We start from the raw sequence: 22,799 nt of genomic DNA on the forward strand, positions 1-22,799 counted from the left end.
TAGTGGCAGCCTTCTCCAAAATAGGTGTCCATGGCCAAGAGGAGACGCAATAACTCTTTTGACACTGGATATTCCCAGGGGAGTTAATGAAGCAGCAGCTGAGTTAAACCGCTTCCAAGCATTTTGTCTTTCTTCCTTTGCAGCTAAGACAAGCCCTTCTGAACCTGGCAAGTGTTGATGTTATCAGGGTTTATCACCAATGGAGGAGAAAGCATAAGCGCAGAAATCACTGCGCAAGTTTACATCAGCATGTTGAATCCGCTCCCATCAGCAACAGGTTGGCTACACTGTATGTAAATATGGACAGCTGAGAAACTGAGCACTTGGGTGTTAAGGCATCTGTGCTTCTTATTCCTTGTTTTAAGAGGCCTTGTCAGTTTGATATAAACTAAAATTGTAACTGTTCAATGTTGCAATTTTCTAGTTTCATCCTGTACATATTACACTATTGCATCCTACTCATGTATGCCGGATAAAATTATACAATCACTGCTCCCCTGTGGCTCTCACCTAAAGAAAACATGTGTCATACCTCCAGGCTGAACCGCTTATTTTGCAAAGACTGAAAGCACAAGCTAGCTTCAGGCACGGTGGTCACCAGTGCATGACGTTATGCTCAGCATCAATTTTTTGAGATTTATATCCAAAACACTTATATCCAACATCCAGATACCACTGAAATCTTCACAGCCTCCCTCAAATGCTGCCTAAAGTCCTTCAGCTCCTCTGTCAGTAAAATCCTCTGGATAGCTAGGATGTTTCTAGCAGGTACGTGAGCTACTGTGCAGAGGCTCATGCTGCAGATACTTAGCTGAAGAGCTGTGTAGCCGCATTTGTAGCATCAGTAACATAAAGTAACTTCTACATAATCAGGTAATGCATGAGACCTAAAAATAAACACAAATGCTTAATTTTAACACTGAAAATGTTAAGGTTTGACAATGATTCATAATCCAAAAAGTCTGGGAGCCACTACTGTAGGAAAAAAACATATGTGTATCACTTTATGTTGAGCCCCTGCAATTTCTTCCTCCCAGAAGAAATGACAGCAACACCCAGGAATCAAACAGTCCCCTGAAAGCAGAGCATTGCTAATTTACAACCAAAGTGTTTGAGCAAAAGCTGATCTTAAGGACACTGAACCAGATGAACGGTGCAGCTCCCCAGCAGCCAAAGCCGCCTTAAATCAGCCAGCTTTCCCCTTTCCAAACCAACCTGTCACCCAGTTCAGGAGTTAATGCAGAGCAGGGCCATTTCTTACAGGCAGTTTGGATGTAACCACCCTCCTTTGGGTAGTAGAAGAGTTTGATACCACAATATGCTCTGAGTTAGGCTCAGAGACAGGGAATGGGCCTCTCCAGTTTCCTCAACTGGACACAGGCAGGGGGACATGGCAGTGTCAAAGCTGCAGGAGCTGTGATCCTGCTGTTCCAGGTGGTGCCACCTACCTGGCTGAGACACTAGGCCCAGGTTTTGCACAGAAGAGGCTTTTTTCTCCTTTCTGATAACTTTAGACACTTCTGGGGAATGAGGTGTTGTGGATCAGGACAGGCTGTAGCCTGTACAGGGATGCTTCAGCATGAACTGGAAAGCTGGGAAAGTGGTAACCTCTTGCAATTTGATCAATCACATATGAAGTAGAGATGAGGCCACTCATACATTTACACAAACTCAGACAAGTGCTTTTCATTTTCCCAGGCTGTTTGTGGGCCAGCTGGAACCTCTGGACACCAAGCTGCATGGGATCCAAACCATGACTCGCTAATCAGATAAGACATTCTTACTGAAATAACTGCTTCATGATAAATACCTCAGAGAGGCATGGCTCCTTCCTGAGGTCTGCCCACAGCAGAGGAGTAGGATTGCACGTCTGTGGGGTCCTCTGCGTCTGCAGTGACTCTTCCACCCTGCTAAGTCAGAATATTGAACAGGATGGAGTGAGGCTGAACAAGTGCAGGAAAAAAGGACTGGTGCATGACTCAGATTGTAAGAAAGATGTCTTACCCTTCTGTGTAGTATAGGACATCACAGCCTTCACCTAAGGTTGTAACAGCTAGAACTCTCTCTCCTTGCTTTACCTCCAAAACACCAACCACACTGAACTCTGCCTGGGGCTTCTGGAACATACACCCAGATCAGTAGTTTGATTTAAGGGTTTTGATCTAACAGACTACATGCTGTCTGTTGCTTCCAGCTCTGGTTAAATACCCTAGTACTTCAGACCACTCCAAAGACTTGCCTAGCAGAGCACTGTGGTATCAACAGATCAATCTGATTTCTCTCCACACTAAAAATTTACTAAGAACTTTCTTCTTTTCTGTATGAGAAGTTATCTATTAATAGAATGGGAATATCCCTGAAAAATGATGTTTCTTATCCACAGACATAGATAATATTCAGGTTATCCATCTCCCCAGTCAGGAATTACTGTAATGATGTAAAAGTATCCTTTCCCAAAACTAAATGAATGCGTAAGCCCGCCTGCACAGCAATGACTTACTGCACTACGTTATAAGGAATTTCAGTGCACTGAGAGTAGTCATTAAGCCAATTGCTTCATATTATTTTTACCTTTCTGCTAAGAAAAGAATCTCTGTCTATAAAAGATTTGTGTCTCAGTAAAGAGACTTCCATAAGTGGTCACAAAAAGGGAGAATCCAAATAAAAGTTCTCTCTTGCAGAACAGGAAGGAAAAAATACATGAACTTGAGGAGGTGTCTGGGGAGAGAGCAGAAAGCATCAGAGGGTCAAAATCCCCTAAGGACATTAGGGAAATACCAGAGTATTTAAAGAAAAAGTGCTATTAGCTTTAATGTTCCCACACAAGTAAATCACGAGAGACAGGCTGGGCACTCATTTACATAAGAGCTTCAGAATGAGATAAGCCTCATGTGACTTCAGAGTTATGAGTAATGGGCCCAGAAAGCTTCAGAGAAAATCTGTGGGATTTGGGGCATTTAATCTTAAATCCTTCCTCCGTGGAGAAACTGCAGCTAGCAGTAACCCCACTCCCCACCTCCCCTTGCCAGCCCGGCTGCAGAGTGTGCCTGGAGAGCTGCACATGATGTGTCCTGACACAGGACGGACCATGGCCAAGTCTTGGCCTTTTCAAGGGGCAGGTTTTGGCTGCTGCCTTGGCTGGATGCCATGAACTGCCTCCATCTCCTAGTGCCCAGGGGTATTTGTCCCCGCCAGTCTTTGCCCTCTCTTTTGTCATCTATGTTTCCACACAGTGCAGAAGTTTGATGACTCTGGAGGGCATGCGAGTTGTATGGATCCAAAAAAAGGGGGAAGAGGGTATGGATGGCCGGAGAGTCTGATTTTGGAAAAGAGGACTATGCTCTAGAGATGGGGCATGGAGATCTAGCAGGCTCTGGCCTGGAAGAGTGGACTTTGTTCTGGGTCGTTGGCCCCCAAAGGATGGGACACATGGGCCTGGGGAATCTGGGCTAAATTGTAAGGAGAGCAGTGGGTATGCATGAAGGTAGACCGGGATCCGAGACCGTGGTCTGGAGAGCTGTGCGAGTTCAAAGGGGACTGGCTGACCTAAGGCAAAAATACTCAGGAACTTAAATCCTATAGTCTAAATTGGGAAAGTGCTTAAAAATATGCTAAAGGGCTAAAGAGCAGGATAGGGCTGACCTGGAAAGGGGGTCCTCTCTTCTGACTGTACAGGGACATTTGCAGCCCCTTCTCATTTTTCCTTCATAGCATGGGCGACACCTAGAAATCACTGCAGTGTGCAGTACTGTTTGCGTAGGCAGAGGCGTGAAAAAACAGAGCACTGCAACAGGCATGCTCCTGCTGAGGGAGTGCTACAGCGCAGAAAACCCCTGGCAGCATGGCCATTAGCAAGAGTTTGTAATGAGAAGAAAAACACTGCTTTCCTGTACTACTCAGCCTAGCAGTTAGCAGCTGGCTTTTCAGATGCTCTCTAGCAACCCAGATGCCAAGACCAAAGGGTGAGGGGCTTCCCTGCTGCTCCCAAGGGAGGAGGCAGTAGGGCTGGTGGGTGCCTTTGCTCCTGCATGCATGGCCTGGCACAGAGGTGGGAAGCACTCACAGCCACCACCACTGCCCAAGCTGGCACGCAAGCAACATGGATGAACAAAGAAAGTAAAGTCAAGTCAGTCTAGCTTAGCTTCCCTTGCAGCCTTGTCCTGCACTGTCCTTATCCTCCTGAACTCATAGTTCTGGGGACTGAAAAACCACTGTACCCGCCAGAGCTAAGCCCTTATGGACCCTGACTGCACAGGTCTCCCACAAGCTAGCAAGACAGCCCTTCCTGATGGACACAGACACAAGATGGGACTACACAGAGACTTACAGCAACTTATCACCTCCTCAAAGGGCTTGGCTACATGCTCTTTGTAACCTGCTGAACTGCGGTCCTGAACAGAAGTGCTTTCCTTAATGGATGTCCCACGCTCAGCTGTGCCTTCTCTCATCATCAATATAAAATAGCAAATTTAATCCTTCAATAATTTATTTTTTTTCAATTATACATTTAAGTTTGTAAAATTCAACACAAGAGTAAATATACGTAAAAAATCCCCAAATGTGCAAATTTCAAATTGCATTGTTTGAAATAGCATAAATATTTTACTAAAACATATGTTCACATTTATTAAAGTTCACAAAATATATAAAATCTAACAGAAATAAGTCATGAATTATTTTAATTTTTAAACCTGTTTTTTAATAACTAGAAAAAGATTCTAAACTTGAGAAGCAAATTAGAAGAGGTATCACCCCCAAAATAATAGCAGCAAAATAGATGCCGAAAACTTAAGAAGTGTGAAAGGGGATGAGAGAAGCAGGTATCAGACACGATGGTACAGGCAAGTTTGCTAAAGAAAGAAATGCGGATTGAGAACTGGAAGCATGAACTCCAGGAGTAAAATCTTGATCCTAGAGTACCCCATTACCAAGCTCCAAGCCATTAGTACGATAACAGTATCACATTCAGGATATCAGAAAACAGTGTGACAGAAATGGAGAGTGGGGGACTTAAGAGCAGCACATATATTTTGGACAACCACGGTGTAGCAGAAGAGAGTTGCTTTGGCTTCAGAATAAAACCCTAAGATAAGTTTGTTGTTGTTTTTTTTAAAATGTCTGTTGGAGGCACTTCCTTCCATGCAAGTTGCAAATGGGAAGATTCACATTTCCCAACACACACGTATGCTGGTAAAAGTTGCTTCTGTAATCACATATCTTTCCAGTTATCTTGAGATTTGGGAAAGGATCTAAACACTGGGCTAAGCATGTTAAAGGGGCAGACCATTCTGGTCTTGTTTGACTGCAGCGTGCTGAGGATCTGCAAGCACAGCCCCACTCAGTGCAACAACCTAGCATGTAGGACCTCGAGCCTTGACAAGCTCTGTAAGAATAAGAACACAAGCGAGGAAGCAGGCAAACCGGAGCACGTTTCTTTAAACATCCTCACCCAGTTTCAATTGCAGGTTGCATCAGCCTGTCCTGGAGGATTTCTCTCAGGAAAGTCTCATCTCTCACTGATGTATGCCAAAGCAGAGGGTTCTTGTACCTCCAGCAGTAGCTGAGCCTCCCTGCCTGGGAGCAGGAGGCGTATGGAGAAAGAGGCAAAACCAAGAAGTTCTTTGGATTCAAATGCTTCAAACTTCCCACTGGGAAGTCCAAGAATTAAATACAGCATTATAGGAGCCTAGTCGTGAAAGACAGCTCTGTGCAGAAAGCAAACCATATTTCTCAGCAGTCCTTGTATGCAGTGTTTATAGGAAGTAGATATTTATTCCCATTCTTGGGAATAAACAGGAACAAGAGCGGACAGCTTATATTCCCCCCCCCCCATGCTCCCAGGACTGTTAAGTGTTTTGGACATAGCACCATTTCAGTTATGGAAGTAGCTGTTATCATTTTCTTGTTCTTTACCAGTTCTTCCTCTCTGCTAGCCGTAGATCTGTTTGAACTGGTAGCATTCATTGCAGTAACCATTGCACTTGGCATTGCCATAGTGATCGCAAGCAGGGGCTCGGCAGCGTTGTTTTGGAGTCTCTTCTGCAGCTGAGTCCCTAGGATTCCCCAACTGCACGAGCTGACTGAGGCGCTGGCACTCTGGGCACAACTCATCGCTTCGGCAGGCCAAGTTGTTTCTACATGAAGCCCCACCACACTGTCTCTTCTGGCTAGTCAATGCTGTTCGCTGTAAATCTCTGTGCTGTCCTGTTCTCTTGAAAAATGTTAAAAACATTGTCAGTGGCAACGCTGGCAGCACAAGTGGCTTTTCATTTACTTTCAACTCTGCTAATGTTTTGTATATGTAACCACTAGGGGTTGTTAGCAAACTCAGAAAGCAAACACCATTGCAAACACTGCAAGGGCTTCTGGAGTTTGCTTTGCAAAGCAAGGCAGAAAACTCATATTCAAGCTAGTAGTCTTTTCATCTCACACATAGAGACATGCTTCTTTTAAATGGTACAATACATGAGCCAAGCCAGGCTTTACCAAAGAAAATCATAAGTTCTGCCATTTCTTAGAAAAATTGTTTTTTCTCTTTGTAAACTCTCCACTCTAAAAGAAGCAAACGAACCAAATAAAAAAACTGGAATAAGGAAAACCTGTAATGTGCTCAGTGAAATAGGCAACATGAAGCTGACTAACTCTCTTGATGGAGCTGCACAGCTCTAAGGGTAGGAATGATAACCTCTCCCCAACTAGCAAACACATCAACTGTTGGCCCAATTGCTTCCACTGAGGTTGCTGGTAAAATTCCAGCTGAAGCAAAACTGAATGCAGCATGGACAACCCTAAATCAAGAACAAACTTTACAAGTGCTGCACAGCTCTAGCAGGCAGAATCATGAGATACTCTATACTTATAGATATACTTAAGATACAGTAATTCAAGGATTTTCTATTATACATTTTGAGTTGTTCTCAAGAGAGAAAAAACGGGCAGTGTTAAACTGGAAGATTTTCAGAAGTTCACTTACTTCTGGCTGTCTCACTAGCTGTTCTTCTGTCCTTCTGGCTTCCTGAAATCGCTGGTTCTGGGCTTTAATGAAACAGTTCTGACAGTACCCTTCAAGCATAGTGCTACCCAGGGTGCCACAGTCTCGACGCTGGCAGGAAACCGTGTTGTGGAAGGCAGCAGCAGAGCTGCCAGGCTGACCCGCTGCAGAAGAATTCCTCTGAGATCTCCTCTGATGGTGTAGTGAAGCACTGTCTGTAATGCAAAGTAAGGAGAAACAGTTTGAATGTGCCCAATAGATCTGACAACTGAAAAGCAACTATGAAAAGCTCCTTGGTTTAAAAAAGAAGAAAAAAAACCCTACTAGCCTCAAACATGGGTTTCGGGCAATCTTCAGTCCCCTCAGTCAATGCACTTTCTTTAATGTTACATAAATAATGGGGTTGATAATAGCCTGATTTCTACATCAGAAATTGTTGAAACACCCGATTTGTGAAAACCTTGCCCTCGACATGAGAACTGGATCCCTCTGAAGTCAAAAGAAATTTTGCCATTGGCTTCAGAATGTTATTTGTGATCTAGCCCAACACTTCCCTTTTGTCCTGCCCAGTTTCAATCACATTGGGTAAAAAAGTAGAGGGGCACAGAGCTTAATGGGTTAAATTGTCTTATGCTTTAGTCTCATGAAATGATCTTACATATTCCATAATAATACGGAAAAAAAAAACCTTGTGAACAACACTGGAAAATAAGATATTGCAAGCTAGCATAGAAGCTCCCCAATTTAAACTATGTAGAAAGTGCAGTATTGGCACAGCTGCCAGCAATGAAACAGTCTTATGGGATAAGCAACAGTTCTCTCATACATGTACCTTCCACCCACTGTACCCAAGGGTTCTTTGCCTATGTAACAGGGCAGTATTACGAAAGGTGAAAATTTCATGCCATGATTTATTCACAGACTATTACCTTTCTAAAGTCGTGACTTTATACACACCCACATGCATGCACACAGTACTACCAGGAAGGAGTTCAAGGCACATTTTAACAAAATATTCTAAGTTACACCAAAATACAAGCACACTACAGTCCCATATGCTCTGTTTATCAAGGTGACTTTGGTAGTTACACCAGAATATTACACCAGTTACATCCAGAATGAATGCAGATCTCCAAATTAATCCCAATGCCTTTTAAAGGCATTAAAAACATAGCGGATTTTCAGTAGCACCAATACAATACCATTACTCTCATTGATTCTTTCAACCTGTCTAGATGTGAAGAAGTTTAATCAGAAAAAATTCATACCAAAACATTATTGCAGCGGATGGCTGGGAGGGATCAAAACCCACCCCATATTGACCTAGTTCTGATGCCATGAAAGACAATGGGAAGTTTTACAGTGCATTTCACAGATTACCACACTGTTACTGTGTGCCCCTTTACAGAATAATAAGGGCCAAAAAGGCACATTCTCCTCACATTGCTGCTTCTGCTCTACACTATTTCCATCAGCACCTGCCCTTCCACCCCCAGCGTGTACAGCTTCACAGCTTCATGAGGTTTACCTGAAGCCAAAGTGCGACAGAGCTCACAACATCTATACTTACCATGGTTTTCCCTGTACTCAAAGAAACACAGTGTGCAAAAGCCCTCATTCTGAGGCGTTCCAAAAAACTTGCAGCCAGGTTTCCTGCAGAGATTACTTTCCCTCTTTTCCTCTGAACCATGTGTGGCATGGGGCAGTGCTGCCAACGGTAGCTCATCACAGTTGCTGTTGGGAACCTGATGGCAGGAATGCTGAAGGAGGCTCTGTGATATCTGGGAAGGGTCAGATGTAGACCTCTGATGACACGTGGGCAGAAAACCAGGGCTGCCATTTGAGGAATGCTCTGTAGTCCTTTTGAAACAAGTGCTGCATATGCCATTAAAGGTCCTATTGGCCTTCTGAAGGCACACCTTGCACGTTGCATAGTCTAAATGTCTTAGGTCATCCAATTTGTTACAAGGACCAAGCTGTCTGGAGTTGTAGCAGCGTTCGCAAAGTCCGTTGTGTTGCACGTTTAACGTAAATGGGCAGTCTGGAGTCCTGCATTTCATGGCAGTGGTTTCGCTGTACAGGAAAAGGCTTGGAGCAGTTGGAGGTGCGGAGCGAGGCCCTGTTACAGGCTCTTCAGATGTCCATCCCCCAGGTTCACAACCTTCACCACGGGAGGAACCTGACCCAGCTGCCCTTGGTTTCTCGGGTGCTGTTTTGGAGTTCTGCTTTCTTCCTTTACTTCCCTGTGATCTCCACTCAAAGCACTCATGGCAGTAGGGCTGGGTGTTCACAGACATAAAGAAAGGGCAATCTGGAGTTTCACATTTCACCTTTAAGAGGGAGAGCTGGGAAAAAGACAATTCCTGTCTATTCCTGGAGCAGGCCTCTCTTCTAGCAGGTTCAGTGTTCTCCTGCCATTTCTTGTACTCATGTTGTACCAACTGAAAGTAATCTTCCACCAGGTTTATTTCTTTGGGTAGGTTGCCTTCATCTAACCTGAAAGCCAGAAAAGGAAGACTATCAGTGGTTGAAATGGGCAGATGGTGGGGGTGGAGGCAAATACAAGCAGTGTGGGGAAGAAATGTAGCTTTAAAGCACATCCATATTACTCAGCTAAAAGATCCAGGATGTTAAGCTGTTGCTTTAAATGGAAATAATTTTAAATGCAGGTGTTTAGTGATGTCAAACGGAGACTTTCATATCTAAAGAAATGGTCTGATACAATGCTAATCAGAAGTATTCTTAAAAGGGTTTTCAAGGTAAGGGTTTTCGGTCTGCAAGAGTTGTTTGCAGGCAGAATATGAATAATCTCTAAGAAGTAAAAAGAAAAATTCCCCAAACCTTAAATTCCTCTGAAGATCAATGCTCAGCCAGGCTGAGGTCAGAGTGGAAGACCTCTCTACTCACCAGTCCATACTGGTGAAAACAATCGAAAGCAATTTTTTTCCTACAGTGGACTTAGTATTTCATGATACAGTTTATCAATATCCGCTTCTGTTTTTGCCCTGTTGAGTCTGTAGCTAAAAATGGAATTCTTGAAACAAACTAAGTGGCTTCAGTCAAGTTCCTATTGCACTAGTATCCATAATCCAGTCCCTGCGCTGCCCTTGACCTCTGGGAAAACTCCACATCATGGGTCTACCAGAGGCTGCAGAGGATGAGGAGCTAGCATTACTGATACCTTCAAGAACCCATCAGTTCAGTATGACTGAGGAAGCTGCATTACTACTCTTTATGCACACACATATCCTTTGGGTTGGAGGATTTCAATTTTTTAAAGGCTGCCAAACCAGCATAAATCAGTACTGATAGCATAAAGAGATCTCTCTGTGTGGTAATGGAAGTAAACACAGAGGATATAGGCTGTCGCTTTCCTCGCACACTTGTGAAGGGGCAGGACAGATATTGATGCTAAAATTCCCTAAATGCCCTCTGCATTTTACTGGATATTAACTATCAGAGGGATGAAACCAGATTCCAATTTCACAGCTTCCTGCCTGCAGCACTGCTGCAACACTGTAACAGCACAATGTTTCAAGGGATTGGCATTTTTGAAATACCACCACCAACTACTTTACCAAATGCAGCCAAAACTATGCAAAATGCACTTCATGCAATTTATACTCACATAAAGTGCAAAAGTTCTGTCTTACTAGTTTCTGATCTTATCCATTTTAGCCTTCCCCTGAGAAATCTAAAAGTCAATGAAACTAATCTATTAGTTTTACTCTTATAAAATATTAGTTTCACTCTTCTAAATCTGAAGACATTTTCGGCTGTAACTTTGAGACTGGTTTGAGCTCATACTACTTAAAAGCATGTTAACAGTAATGCCAATATTTCACAGTGCAGAGGGTAAGCATGTATGCTACTGTGAAAGGAAGGAAAGACTGAAGAAACGCACAGGACTATCAGGTTTCTACCACCATCATAAGCAGCATAACTTTGAGGAAAGAAGAGTAACACTCACTTTGCAGCATTAATTAAATGAGTTGTACCATGATCCCAGCCTTGCACTGGAATTTCTATCACTATCAAGTAGTCTTTTAGCAGCTGCTCTTTTTCCCTCTCCTCTGTGTCTGTCAGAAAGTGCACATTCAAGTCCTCAAATCTGCCTCGTTCACTGATGACCAAAGGGACAGCCCGGATTTCTGTGTGAAAACAAAAAGGGTTAATACATATATGTTTTATCAGAGAGGAGTAGCCACAAGATACAACACATGGAGATGCCACCACTGTTGCTGAATTTTGAAGAGACAAAAGAATGGCTGGCAAGAGCAACGGGTTTCTAAACAACGCAGCTGGGGGAGAATGCAGACACATCTGCACTACAAATCTAGCTCCATCCTACTGAAGTTTTAATGTCCCCAGAGCACCTTTCTTCTCAGTGTAGCCAGTATTGTAGATCTTAGTTTATTATACCTTTTCACAAGGTGATGCCCTAACCGGGACCTAGAAAAGTGTTATCCCATGCAGAAGAGATGCATTAAAAAGCAGCAAAACATATATATCACTATCTGTCCCAGGAAGCTGTACACAGCTGTGAGACCATGTCCTTCAAAGCTTCTTTAATGACAGGGCATGGATGGAAGCCAGAACACAATGAAGCAGAGGCTACCCTTTCAGTGATCCCAACCTGTAATCAGGCCTGTTGTATTATACTTTCAACTGTCATTTTGAAGACAACCTTTAGTTTCTATTCAGATATACCTATACACAGCTTAATCTGCTTACACATTGAGAACAGATTCAGAAGGAATCTTATTTATTAATTTTTTTATCTTATTATACATCTTACTTATTTTAACTTTAAAATACAAATCTAAACCAGATTATATTTCAAATGCTTTATCAGCATCAAGGTACTGAAGAGGATACACAAATACTCAGACAAGGTACTTGGAAAATACCTGGCCCACTGTCCTTCAGAGTCACTAGTGGTGTAAAATGCATATTGTCATAGCCGAGTACAATTGGATATCTGTAGCATTCTTCAGCTGGCCAAAGGAGAGGCAAGTAAATGCCACCAATGTTCAGAGGAGCAAAACTGGAGCCTGATTCTAAACTTCTCACCACTTTATCTGAGAAAGGAAGAAAAAAAACCAGCAGTTAAAAGCAAATACATATGTGCCACAGGCAAGAGAAAACATTCTTGTATTTTAGAACAAATGCAGAAAACTCCCAATTTTGAAATACATCTACCTGAAAGAAATAACAATCAAAAGAAAAGTACTATTAAAGCATACTGTCCTTAATGTGAGATGATTGGCTGGACAACTCACCTGCAAGAACAATGATTGGCCTTCTGAGGATGTTAGCAAGGATGAAGATGTGGATTTCTTCCAGTGCATTATATGGAAGCCTGTTTCGAGCCCCAGATGTTTCTGGGGATGTCATTTCAATGAGGTATTCCCACTCCTCCTCCCAGTTCTGAGGAAAGAATCAACATCTGTCAGCAGTGGTTCAAAGACGGGGAGATCAAGAACCAACTGCAGCACAGCAGTGCTCAAAATACAAACATTTTCCCTTTTCCTTCAAAGGGACAATGTTTCTACTCTCCGCTAACAGTGGAACCCATGAACCAAGAATAAAACAACGTCATCAAGGCAAATATTGATGATGACGAGCATTCAGAAAACAGCATGATTCCCTTAAGCCAACTTACTCGGGTATCATAGTGGAGTCCTGTTTCTACAAAATCCTGGGATTTGATTGCCTCCCTCTGCCAGCGGAGCTTGAAGTTCCGTGTATCTATCTCCCTGAGTGTGCTGAACAATGTTTTCCTTAAGACAAGGTCAATATCTTCAATACCCCACATGTACTGGGATGCAGCATGCATGAGGCAGTTTCCATCACCTGCAAAAAAGAGAGTGCATTGTTTTAAATGACTACTTAAAAAAAAAAAAAAGACACAGAATGTAGAATTGCACAGCACATATATCCCATGTGCACTTCTCTCCAAGGCAGGTTTTTAACAAGAAGATCACAGCTACAAGCTCTCTGCTCAGAGGGAGAAAGCAAGCTGGTTGCCTCTCTACTGTTATCATCCCTTCACCACTTGGTATTAAGCTGTCATTCAGCAATGGTGGGAAGCCTGCTCCTTGTCTATCTTATTTGAGTGATATCATGAAGTAAATTTTGCGATCAACTGCAAGCGACAAACACTGCTGAATTAACACGACAAAGCCATTTTAAAACTGAAAAGGAATATATAAATGCTAATGAGGGAAATTACCCTGTGCCATCAGGTGTACGTTTGGGTAAGAGATAATGAAAAACACTGACTAAGAATATACTGTAGTAACAGTGAGCCTTATGTCCCCTGATGAGCACTGCATTGTAGGGCTTGGCACTTGGATGTACTTGATGAAGAAGTTATAACATTAAAAAAAAAAAAAAAAAAAGACAGAAAGGGAAGAACAGGTGATGTGTGTAATGCAATTGCAGGAGCACGTCTTCCCTTCCTCTTAGAACATGGACTGTGTGCTTGCTGTTGAAAATATCAGTTAGAGAGCTGTTCTTCTAAAAGACAAAATTAAAACTAATTAAATGAATAGCGTAATGATTTGCTTTTCATTGAGACAACTCCTTCCATTCAAAAAGTCCTCCATACTCCATAGGAAGGCAGGAAAGCAATGTTCTGCAATTTCACAGGTGAGGAAACTGAGAATCAAAGTAGCTAACTAACTTGATTGAAAGGTGTGACAAAGTATGCCAATGGCTGGTTCTCAAATTCTACCTATACCCATCTTCCTCAAAAATCTTTCGAAAGAGAGACATCAAGATTCACTACTGTCACATCCTCAGATTCAAAACTAGGTCTGCTGTTTACTACAGTGATACGCAGATCCTCCAAATGTTACAACACCACAATAATCTCCTCAGAATAGAGGACTTCAGCCATGGCAAAGCTACTAGATTTTACTCATGTGAATAAAAATTCAAAGACCTTCCACCCACAAAAGAGTTAAAATGTCAGCTAAAGATGCCAGCTTGCTACATGCATTATCAGCTCAAGTATATCATTTGTGTACTTCTGCTGTTTTTTCTATGAAACTGCAGAGGAAAATCTACCACAGCCCCCAGATCCTGAAAAAAACCCATCACCTGAAGTCCACTTAACATTTTATAAATTATTACAGCCTTGTCGCATATCAGGTTCCTGCAGCTGCCTTTTGGTTTCTGAATTTTGTCTTGCAAAGCTTACTTAACAAACAGCAAACAGCATACTTGAGCTCAGAATCAGGGAATAGCATATAATATAGAAAAACTGACTAGGTTTCCTTCTGACCAAGAAAGATGACATATTAATCCCATTAAAGCTTTCCCTTTGCAAAATCTAGAGCAAAGATAAGATTTTTTTTTCTTTCAGAGCTTACTTTCAGTTCTTTATTGAGAACCACTGCACAAAATTCCTTACACAGCACTTGGAATTCCCCAGTGCTATTTGACTAGCAATTGAGCAACAGTTGTACTTTTTGTTCTGCTGTGCACATGGCTGAACAGTGAAGTCTCCGGCGGACTTTCCCGGGGGGTGTGGCTGGCGAGCTGGAATGAGCGCCTATTCATTATACAAGTGAAATCTCTACAACCAATAGATGCTGGAATTTTTTAATTTTTTTTTAAACACAGTTTCAATTTTTATACCTCCTACTTCCTTCCTTCTATCCTCCATTCACATGTCTGCAAATAAATGTGTGGTGATTCGCAATGGCTTTTATTTTTTTTAAACACACAACAACTCTGTAAATTCATGTACACATTAGGTAAAATCCACATGAATAAAATCCTAAAAGATATACTTCTTCGGTTTTCAAAAATTAAAACCTTCATCAGAAAAAGATAGATGTTTCTTAAGAAAGCCCATCTCTGGCTAAAAAAAATAATATATGCCTCCCACACCTACAGGTTAAGCAGCCAAATGCTTTTAAAAATATTCTTTATGCCATGTGGGAGGAAAAAAACCCATCCTTTTCACTCATTTGAATAATTTTGTTTCCTGGGATATTACATGGCTTCTACAGGCTTCTGTCCCCTCTCTCAGCGATCCTTTCCTTCAGACCACAGTTCACCTTCTTATTCCTGCAAAGGTCCCGAGCTGTGACTATTTTGCATAAACCACAGGTTCTCAAAGCCACTCCTCTATATATGCACTTAATGACCTTGAAGCACTGAACTGAAGCCAAGTTCATTGTTGGGAGAGTAGACGGAGAGACAGAGACACAAACCAATCCCTTGCTTGTTTTCCCCACACCAGCTTGAATATTTCAGCATCATATATATTGGTACATCTACTCATGGATGGGATCCAGGTCACCAGTCCACAAACTATTCCCATTTGTAAACACTGGTCTACAGTCATGAGACAACACACTAGACCATATTCATTGAATATTGTGTTACCACCAATAAGGGCCTGTCCAACAAATATTAATCCCTGCAGAACACGGATTAATGTTAGATCTGGGATTCCAAAACTGTTGTTCTTTGCTCAGGGCAAAAATTACGTACACTTTACATTTTCCTAGTAAATCTGTAAGAGTGTATTTGCTGGAGTGACATGTTTTGAAGATACAACACAGAGTGATGTTACTTCCACAGTATCTGTAAAGTACTGCCTGCCCTAGCTGCAACTCCAATCCTTCTAGAAGTTCTAGGTTATGCAATCTTCATGCAGAGTCTAATTAAAAGCTTGAGAATTTTAGGCAAGTGGAGGGACAGCCCACAAAAACGCACGAAATGGTCAGTGCCTCTATGACAATTAGAGAGATACAAATTTGGATTGGGTTCTTCAAGGTTGAGCCAGTTACCTCTATATGGTGGGTCTATTTTTTAATAGTTTTTGTAAAACACAATTGCATGCAATCAAACTAAAAAATACAGCAGAATTTGGGAAGGGAGGAATGTGGTCTAGGAAGACAAAGGCAACATGTATATAAACACATATGAGAAGAACGCATCCAAAGAACGTAATGTAAAGGTCCATCTCTCCTGGTGTTTCTATAACCAGTAGCACCTGCTCCTTGAGCAAAGAAGATATATTTTCCATATTCTTGGAGTCCTAATTGCCCCAGTCTATCTTCCCAGTTTGGGGCACTCTGTGCTGTAGGGACTCCTGAGACCAGGCTTGCAGTTGCACGACCATACATCACAGCCATTGCCAGACCTATCCTCCACTGAATGTGAAATGTCCAGCAGTCCTCACAGTCACGTGCAAAAGTTACCTGCTCATGAATACATGGATACACGCAGCCTATTCAAGACATCTTTGCACAACAGCAGTACCCTATTATTTAGGGTACCTGACAAAACACATATTAACAAAGTAACCCTGAAGTAAAGTCCTAAAACTGCACTGACCCTTGAAAGCAAAGGGCATCACGCACTTCTTGTTACACAAACATGGTTGTCATTTGCACACACTGGAATTAGGGCTGAGCCCTGAGGGAAGGCAAAGCCTGCTAAGCTTATCAGTTAATTGAGCTTTAGTCAGCCTGACAGCACGGGGTGCTGGTGCCTGTCAGCAAGGTCAGTCTCCCCGAGGCTGGAAGTCCAAGACACTCCCACTGACACAGTGGCTCCAGCTGGAACGGCAGCTCAGCCTCGCCTGCCGGTTACAAAGGCAGGGGTTATAACCGGGTATTGACTTCTATATATACAAGGGAACGTATCCCTGTCACTCAAGGCATCTGAAGTCTCCTCTTGCCTGACATTAGGGGCCATTCAGTACTTTCAATGAGGCAGCTGACACATAACGGAGTCAGATTCATGGAAAGGTGATGGATTGTAAGACAAGGTTCTCACATGATATTATACGCTGACATGCCACAGGTTAATGATATTGCTAAAACATCTCTGTAATTTTCAAGCTATTCATAATACCTTGATAAGTGTGGGGGACTGTTAGAGACTCACGACAATACACCATGTGGAAAGAATTCCAGTTTACAAAGTCAAAATGAAAAGGCACAATTTTTTTAAAAGCAATGTGCTTCTGTTTCAGTAATGTAAACTCAGATGATGCTATTAATAAAGGTGGTACATTCTTTCTACCCTTTTTAATGCCAGTGCAAAGTCTTGACTTACCATTAGTCTTCAAAGGCACAAGTTTCCTAACTTCCATGCACCAGTTCAGCTTCCTCTGGCGCTCCAGTGAAGTCTGGGTGGCCTGGTCAGTCAGGGCCTTCTGAAGTATTTCCCGAAACTGAGGACAAAACTGGCACATTCTGAACATTTCTACGGTGTATCTGTGCATAGTTCTGAAGTGGTGAATTATTCCATTGGGGGATTTGACCAGATCTTCAGGAGTTCTCTCTCTAATCTTCACAGCTTTCAGCATATTGCTCTGATATAAAGCTTGAGGAAGGATGTGCTGGCCAGCCATGTTCCCAGAAGAAACCTGAAATGAAGAAGAAAAGGATTCTCTTATTGACACTTCAGTGTCCATGCATCCAAGTGCTATCACTTCTGCAGAGAATTAAAACGCATACTTCCGGGTTGCAGTTTTGCCTAAAAAGTGTACAGAGTGGACTTATCCACTCTGAGCTTATATAGATAATGATTTTTAAAGCTCATATCCAGAAATCTCTCTGCATTACTCAGATACAGACTCTGAACAGCTAATCCTAATCATTTACTTTGATCATTTACTCAGATATTAAAGAAAATTTATTCATAATGAACCAAGGAACCTGTATCACTGTTAAAAAAGGGGTCTGCATCAAAGTAAGGATAAAAGAAGGAAAGATCAAGGGAACGGAAAATTATCTTGGAGACTTGACTAATTGATAATTGCACAGTGTAATCCCCCATAAACCTGCTGAACTTTCAGCATGTTTCAAGCTTTTGTTTTGATGACATACCAAAAAAAGCAGATAATGACCATTTCAGATTCCCACAGCCCATACATTCTGAAAAGTGATGCTTGGTACAGTACAAAAAGAGACAGCCTGAAGAATTATATGCCATGCTAGTATCTGCCCCATACTTACGGTGGCTGAAGAGGGCAAATGAGGAATTTGCAACAGAGCAAGCACTGAAGGCCAGATTTATGCTACTCTTCTCAGGACTCCTTATATTATGTGAACAGTAGACCTATGGCACAGAGGTGCTTGTGCAGTATGTGGGGGTGCAAACTGCAGTCCCACTATTACTCAGCAGTAGTCAACATAGCTGAAAAAGCATTTCCACTTGGCTCAAAAAACCCAATATTTTTCCGCAGTGGGACCAGTAATGTTTGCTGGCCAGCATCCCTTTCTTCAGTACCTCTGGCCCCATTGGCTACAGTGGGAAGAAAAAAAAAAAAAAGTGTAACCTCAAACTATCTACACCCTCTGAAATACTTGTTCAGAACACACCAACACTGTGGCTAGCTAGAGCTAAATGTAGGGACGATGTCCCTCAAGACTCCTGTGCACAACAGTAACACCACTGACAACTTCTTTTCACATGGAGAGCCTCTCCATGCTACCCTGTACATTACTACTCTGTTTAAAAAAAAAAATGAAAAATTTCTTTTAAGAAAAATAAATGTATGCATGTCTAAAATTTAGAATTAAGTTGGTTGTATTAGGGAGCCTACCATTGTGATTATGAATCACATAAAATATAACGGGGACAACTATCAAGCCAACTAGTCTTGATATATGTCATATTAAGTTGAAGAAGACCAGAAACAACTGAAAACTGAGCAGTGTGACTATTAGGAAGTTGTCTTGTGGACATGGAAGTCTGGAGGGCCAGAGAGAAGAAGATGGATAACCTGTCAGACTGATCAGACTGACTAGGAAGGTGCTCCCAAGCCTGTCGAGGCCGAAAAGCCCTCTTGCACAGGACATAAGCATGTCCCTCCACACAGGGAACTAACGTCTCTCTTCTCTTCACTCACGCTGCTTCCACTGGCAAAATCCACCTTCAGCTGGAGCCCTGGAAAGAACTTTGCCAGGATAAGGGGAGACCTCAAACTCTTCCTGCCAAGAGCTACCTTGTATATCATCTCCCAGGACCAACCGATCTAGAGAGTCAACGCGCATCCTATAAAGCCCTGAACAGAGGCAGGTGAAGCATGAGATGATGCAAAGGCAGTACAGTCCACTGTGCTCAACCAGGGCAATGTAATTCACACAGAATTTCCTCTGCTCATATAAGGGGCAGTGCTCACAGCCATCACAGCTGGGAACACATGGAAAAGCTTTCCTCTAGTTAATAAAGATTGCATATTCTAAACATACCCCCTAGGAATACACAGCCTTAAAAGGGAATAAACTCATTTTCTCATCTATTCCCCCCTCCAAGCAATATAGTTTTACATATTACTGATGCAATTCTGTATGTAATTGTATGGATGGTTTAAGAAATGAAATATAAACAACCCCTTATTAATCTGTTTAATATCCGCGGCTGTACTTTGCACAGACCAGAATGCTGAATTCCTTAATTATGTAAGTAGAGTCATTGAGTCAGTGGGATTTTTTTACATGAATAAAAACTAATCACATGATTAAGCACCACTGGCATGGACCCCTGAAATGGTTATTTCCAACATTCTGTAAACTCAGTACTTTTTGTTACTTAAGCATTCACTGAAACTATATTATTCAATATTATATTCTACAGGTATATTTTTCCCTCCACACATGTAAAGTACTGTCTGTGCCATTTACAGTGGTTAAATATCAAAGAAAAAGCTGAACACCATTATTTTAAAAGACAGTGTGATGAAACAAACAGAACTCAGTAGAGACCGAAGCTAACGAGACTCAAAGAACAGACAACTCAGCTACAATTATATTACTTTATACTATACTAGATTTCACTACACTACTTAATTACTTTAACATGTAACTACTATGAATTCTCAGAAAGAAGCAGTAACCAGAGATTAAATAGCTATCCTATGCAGCATCTTTCCCCAACATATAACACACAGGATGCTGGAAAATCCCAAATTTGGGAACTTTGGGAAAACCCATATTCTGTTCTGAGCTCTGCTGGTGGCTTAAGTTACTTTAATTCTCTGTCCTCTATCTGAAAAATGGCAATAATATAGTCCTTTTGGTAAAATGCTAAGATAATATCAAGCTCTAAAATAAATGTGCTTAATACAAATTAACCAGATGGGTCTTCAGCTTCCACTGATTTCTGCGCCCCGGTGCCTTGTACAGAATTAAGCATATTATCAGCATTTACCAGACAATAAAACAAGATCAGGATCTCAGGATGTTTTATGAACCACAAGACTGCTTTTTATATAGCTTAATTATATAACGTACCCGTCTGCTGGAAGCATGTATACATAAGATGCAAATGACTACCTGTATTAATACCAGTTTTATATAAGAAGACCTTAAAGCAGGAAAGTTTCCTGGCAATGGCAAGCACCAAAAGCAAACATAAAAAAAAATCCCAGCAAGCTAGTTTCTGTGACATACGTGCTAAGAAAAACCTGCTGCAGCAGCCCCACCGGTCAGCAGATCTCCGAGCAAGCCGCCAGTCAACAGAGGGCACAATTTCATCGCCTGCCGAGCCGAGATTTCTAGCAAAAGCTCTAGAAACCCCAGCGCCGCCGCTCCCGGGGGCGCAGTGAGGCCCCGCTGCCGCCGCGCGCAGCGGCGCGCCGGGACCGCGGCGTCCCCCGGCTGCGCGGGGCCGCGCTCGCGCCGCCGCTCGCGCCCAGCGCGTCGCGCCGCGGCCCCCCGCACTCGCGCGTCGCCCGCGCCGCCTCGGCGCCCCCGCCGCCTCGGCGCCCCCGCGGCGGCCGTTACCTCTCGGCGGGCGGGATCCTGGGGCCGGCGGCGCGGCAGGCGCTGGGCTCCGCTCCTAAGTCCTGCTGAGCAGCGGGCTGGCGCGGCCGAGCGCGGGGGCCATGAACCCCGCGGAGCCTGCGCCGCCGCCGCTGCTGCCGCTGCCGCCGGGCTGGCAGCGGCCCCGGGGTCACTCGTGGCGTCGGGCCGGGCTTCCCTCAGCCGCCCCCTCCTCGCCGGAGCTGCTGCCGCCACTGCCTCCGCTCCAGAATGAAAGGCTGAGCCGAGCCTCTTGTTTTTTCCCTTTCTGTTTTAGTGCCCAGGCAAAAACCCCCACCGGGGATTTCCACCTTCAGCGCCTGGGACTTTCCGACATGTGACAACCGCAGCGCCGGCGGCAGCTGCCTGCGCCGCGCCGCCACCAGGGGGCGCCGCGGGGCCCCCCGCGCTGCGCCCGCCGCGGCCCTGCGCCCCGCCGGGCCTACCTGCCCCTCCGCCCGGGCTACCTGCGGCCCGTGACGCACCGCGGGCCTCTGGGCAGCCGCGGCGCGCCTGGCTCTCCTGCCTTGTCCCGTTCCCCACCGCGGGGCCCGGCGCTGCCGGCCCGCAGCGGCGGTGGGACTCGGGGTCCCGGCTCGCCCCCTCGGGGCTGCCCGGGCGCTCGGGGCAGGTGTCTGGCTAGCGGAGGTGTCGCTGCAGCGCGGCGGGTGGAGGAGGGCAGCCCCCAGCGCCCGGTGTGAATCGCTGCTGCCGACCGGGCCGTGTCCACTGGCTCTCCGTCCGTGCGGGACGGGCGCAGCCGCCCACTTCTAAGGGGGCCTAAGCGCGTTTTTAAATAAACCAACCCCTTTATGCCCTGGGGATCTGCGCTTGTGCAAGGGATCTTCCCAGTGCAACGACAGCGATGCAAAAGGCCCCTCGGACTGGAGGGGGTTGTGCTAGAGAATCAGTGGCAGTGCCAAAGACAAGGGATCCAGGTTTCCCCCCTTCCTCCTGAGCCGTGCAGTCCTCTCTGCCGAGCAGATGAATGTCACAGCCGGCCCCCTGTACCCCTCTTCTGGCACGTAAACAAGGCTGGGGTTGTAGGTGCCCTCCCAGGAGTGGATCCTGGAGGTGACACCCCAGTGAGACGAAAAGGGAGCCCGTCCCGTCTGAAGCGATTGTTCTTCTAGACTGTTTTCAAACTCAATCAGTATTCTTTTTTTAGGCTATGTCTGTTTCACAGTTTTGGCTTTCTATTGTAAGTAACCACAAGTGACTTCATTTTTTTAATTAAAGGTTAGACTCTGATATATAATCACATAACTGCATAGGCTGGTATTTTAGGCAGGAAGTGCTAATATACTTTAATCCAGTCCTGCTCAAAGGAAAGACATTGTAGGAAAGGGACAGGACTTCCAACTAAAGTTACCAAGACAGGGACATCTTAGTGTCTGAATATGTCTGAATCTGAGAGTGTGTGAACTCTTGGCTACACCTAGCAGTTTGTAAGAATCATTGAAGATAATGATTACAATCAGTTTACACCTTAACATCCTGAAATCTTTGCAATGGAAAAATTCACTTCACAGTACTTAAGGCTACAAACTGTAACTGTAACTTACAATGTGATTGTAGATATGAAGGTGATTTGTGCTCAAAAAAAAAAAAAATAGTTCCTTGCCCACCTGGCTTGCAACCTGAAGGCACACAGAAATGAAATGCAGTGCAGCAAAGTTTCTTGCAGTTTTAAAAAGCTTTATCCTTATAAATGCTGATCTCCTGCCAGTTCCTGAGCATCCTCCACTCCCACCAACTTGCTGAGAAGCTAGGGTTGCTCTGCACCTTGGAGACAGGCCTTAAATCTTGACTCCTTCACAAAGCAGGTGTATTTTGGAAGAGTTCGGACTTGAGCTCCCTTACCTCGCTCCCATTAGCACCAGCTGGCGCAGCTCTTGCCTTTGTATCACATGCTGTGGTTATACGACAGCATGCTCTTCCCCAGCATTGAAAGCAGTCTTGTGTCTAGCTCTGTGTACTGTGCTGTCCTTTCTTCTCTGCCTGTGTTAAAAAAGAAGTCAGGGACA

General features: G+C 43.8%; 1 protein-coding gene across 2 annotated transcripts; it reads right to left on the reverse strand.

The window, feature by feature from the left end:
• Window positions 1–857: 857 nt before the first annotated feature.
• On the reverse strand, window positions 858–17,384 carry TNFAIP3 (TNF alpha induced protein 3). 2 transcript variants are annotated; one of them, XR_010883745.1, is made up of 10 exons: window positions 17,078–17,384; window positions 12,657–12,847; window positions 12,274–12,421; window positions 11,902–12,072; window positions 10,962–11,142; window positions 8,562–9,487; window positions 6,974–7,206; window positions 5,450–6,211; window positions 1,811–1,907; window positions 858–887 (listed from the first exon to the last, which is right to left on the reverse strand). XR_010883745.1 is itself a non-coding variant. In XM_013958943.2 (8 exons), the coding sequence occupies exons 1-8, from the start codon at window positions 17,373–17,375 to the stop codon at window positions 5,930–5,932; spliced, it is 2,430 nt and encodes an 809-aa protein (XP_013814397.2). In that variant the 5' UTR covers window positions 17,376–17,384; the 3' UTR covers window positions 4,588–5,929. The 2 variants fall into 2 exon arrangements, 1 of the variants encoding a protein (XP_013814397.2); XM_013958943.2 differs by lacking the exons at window positions 858–887; window positions 1,811–1,907 and having other exon boundaries at window positions 4,588–6,211.
• Window positions 17,385–22,799: the final 5,415 nt, after the last annotated feature.

Source organism: Apteryx mantelli, chromosome 3 (assembly GCF_036417845.1).
Source record: "Apteryx mantelli isolate bAptMan1 chromosome 3, bAptMan1.hap1, whole genome shotgun sequence".
NCBI lineage: Eukaryota > Metazoa > Chordata > Aves > Apterygiformes > Apterygidae > Apteryx > Apteryx mantelli.

Bases quoted from the DNA above. Each gene is read 5' to 3' on its own strand.
- TNFAIP3 (XM_013958943.2), bottom strand. From the start codon at position 17,375: ATGGCTGGCCAGCACATCCTTCCTCAAGCTTTATATCAGAGCAATATG. The intron at 12,848-17,077 runs GTAAGTCAAGAC...TCTTTTTTGCAG, and splicing joins TGTGCCTTTGAAGACTAATG to GTGATGGAAACTGCCTCATG. The intron at 11,143-11,901 runs GTATTTTCCAAG...GTTTTCACACAG, and splicing joins TCTGAAGGACAGTGGGCCAG to AAATCCGGGCTGTCCCTTTG.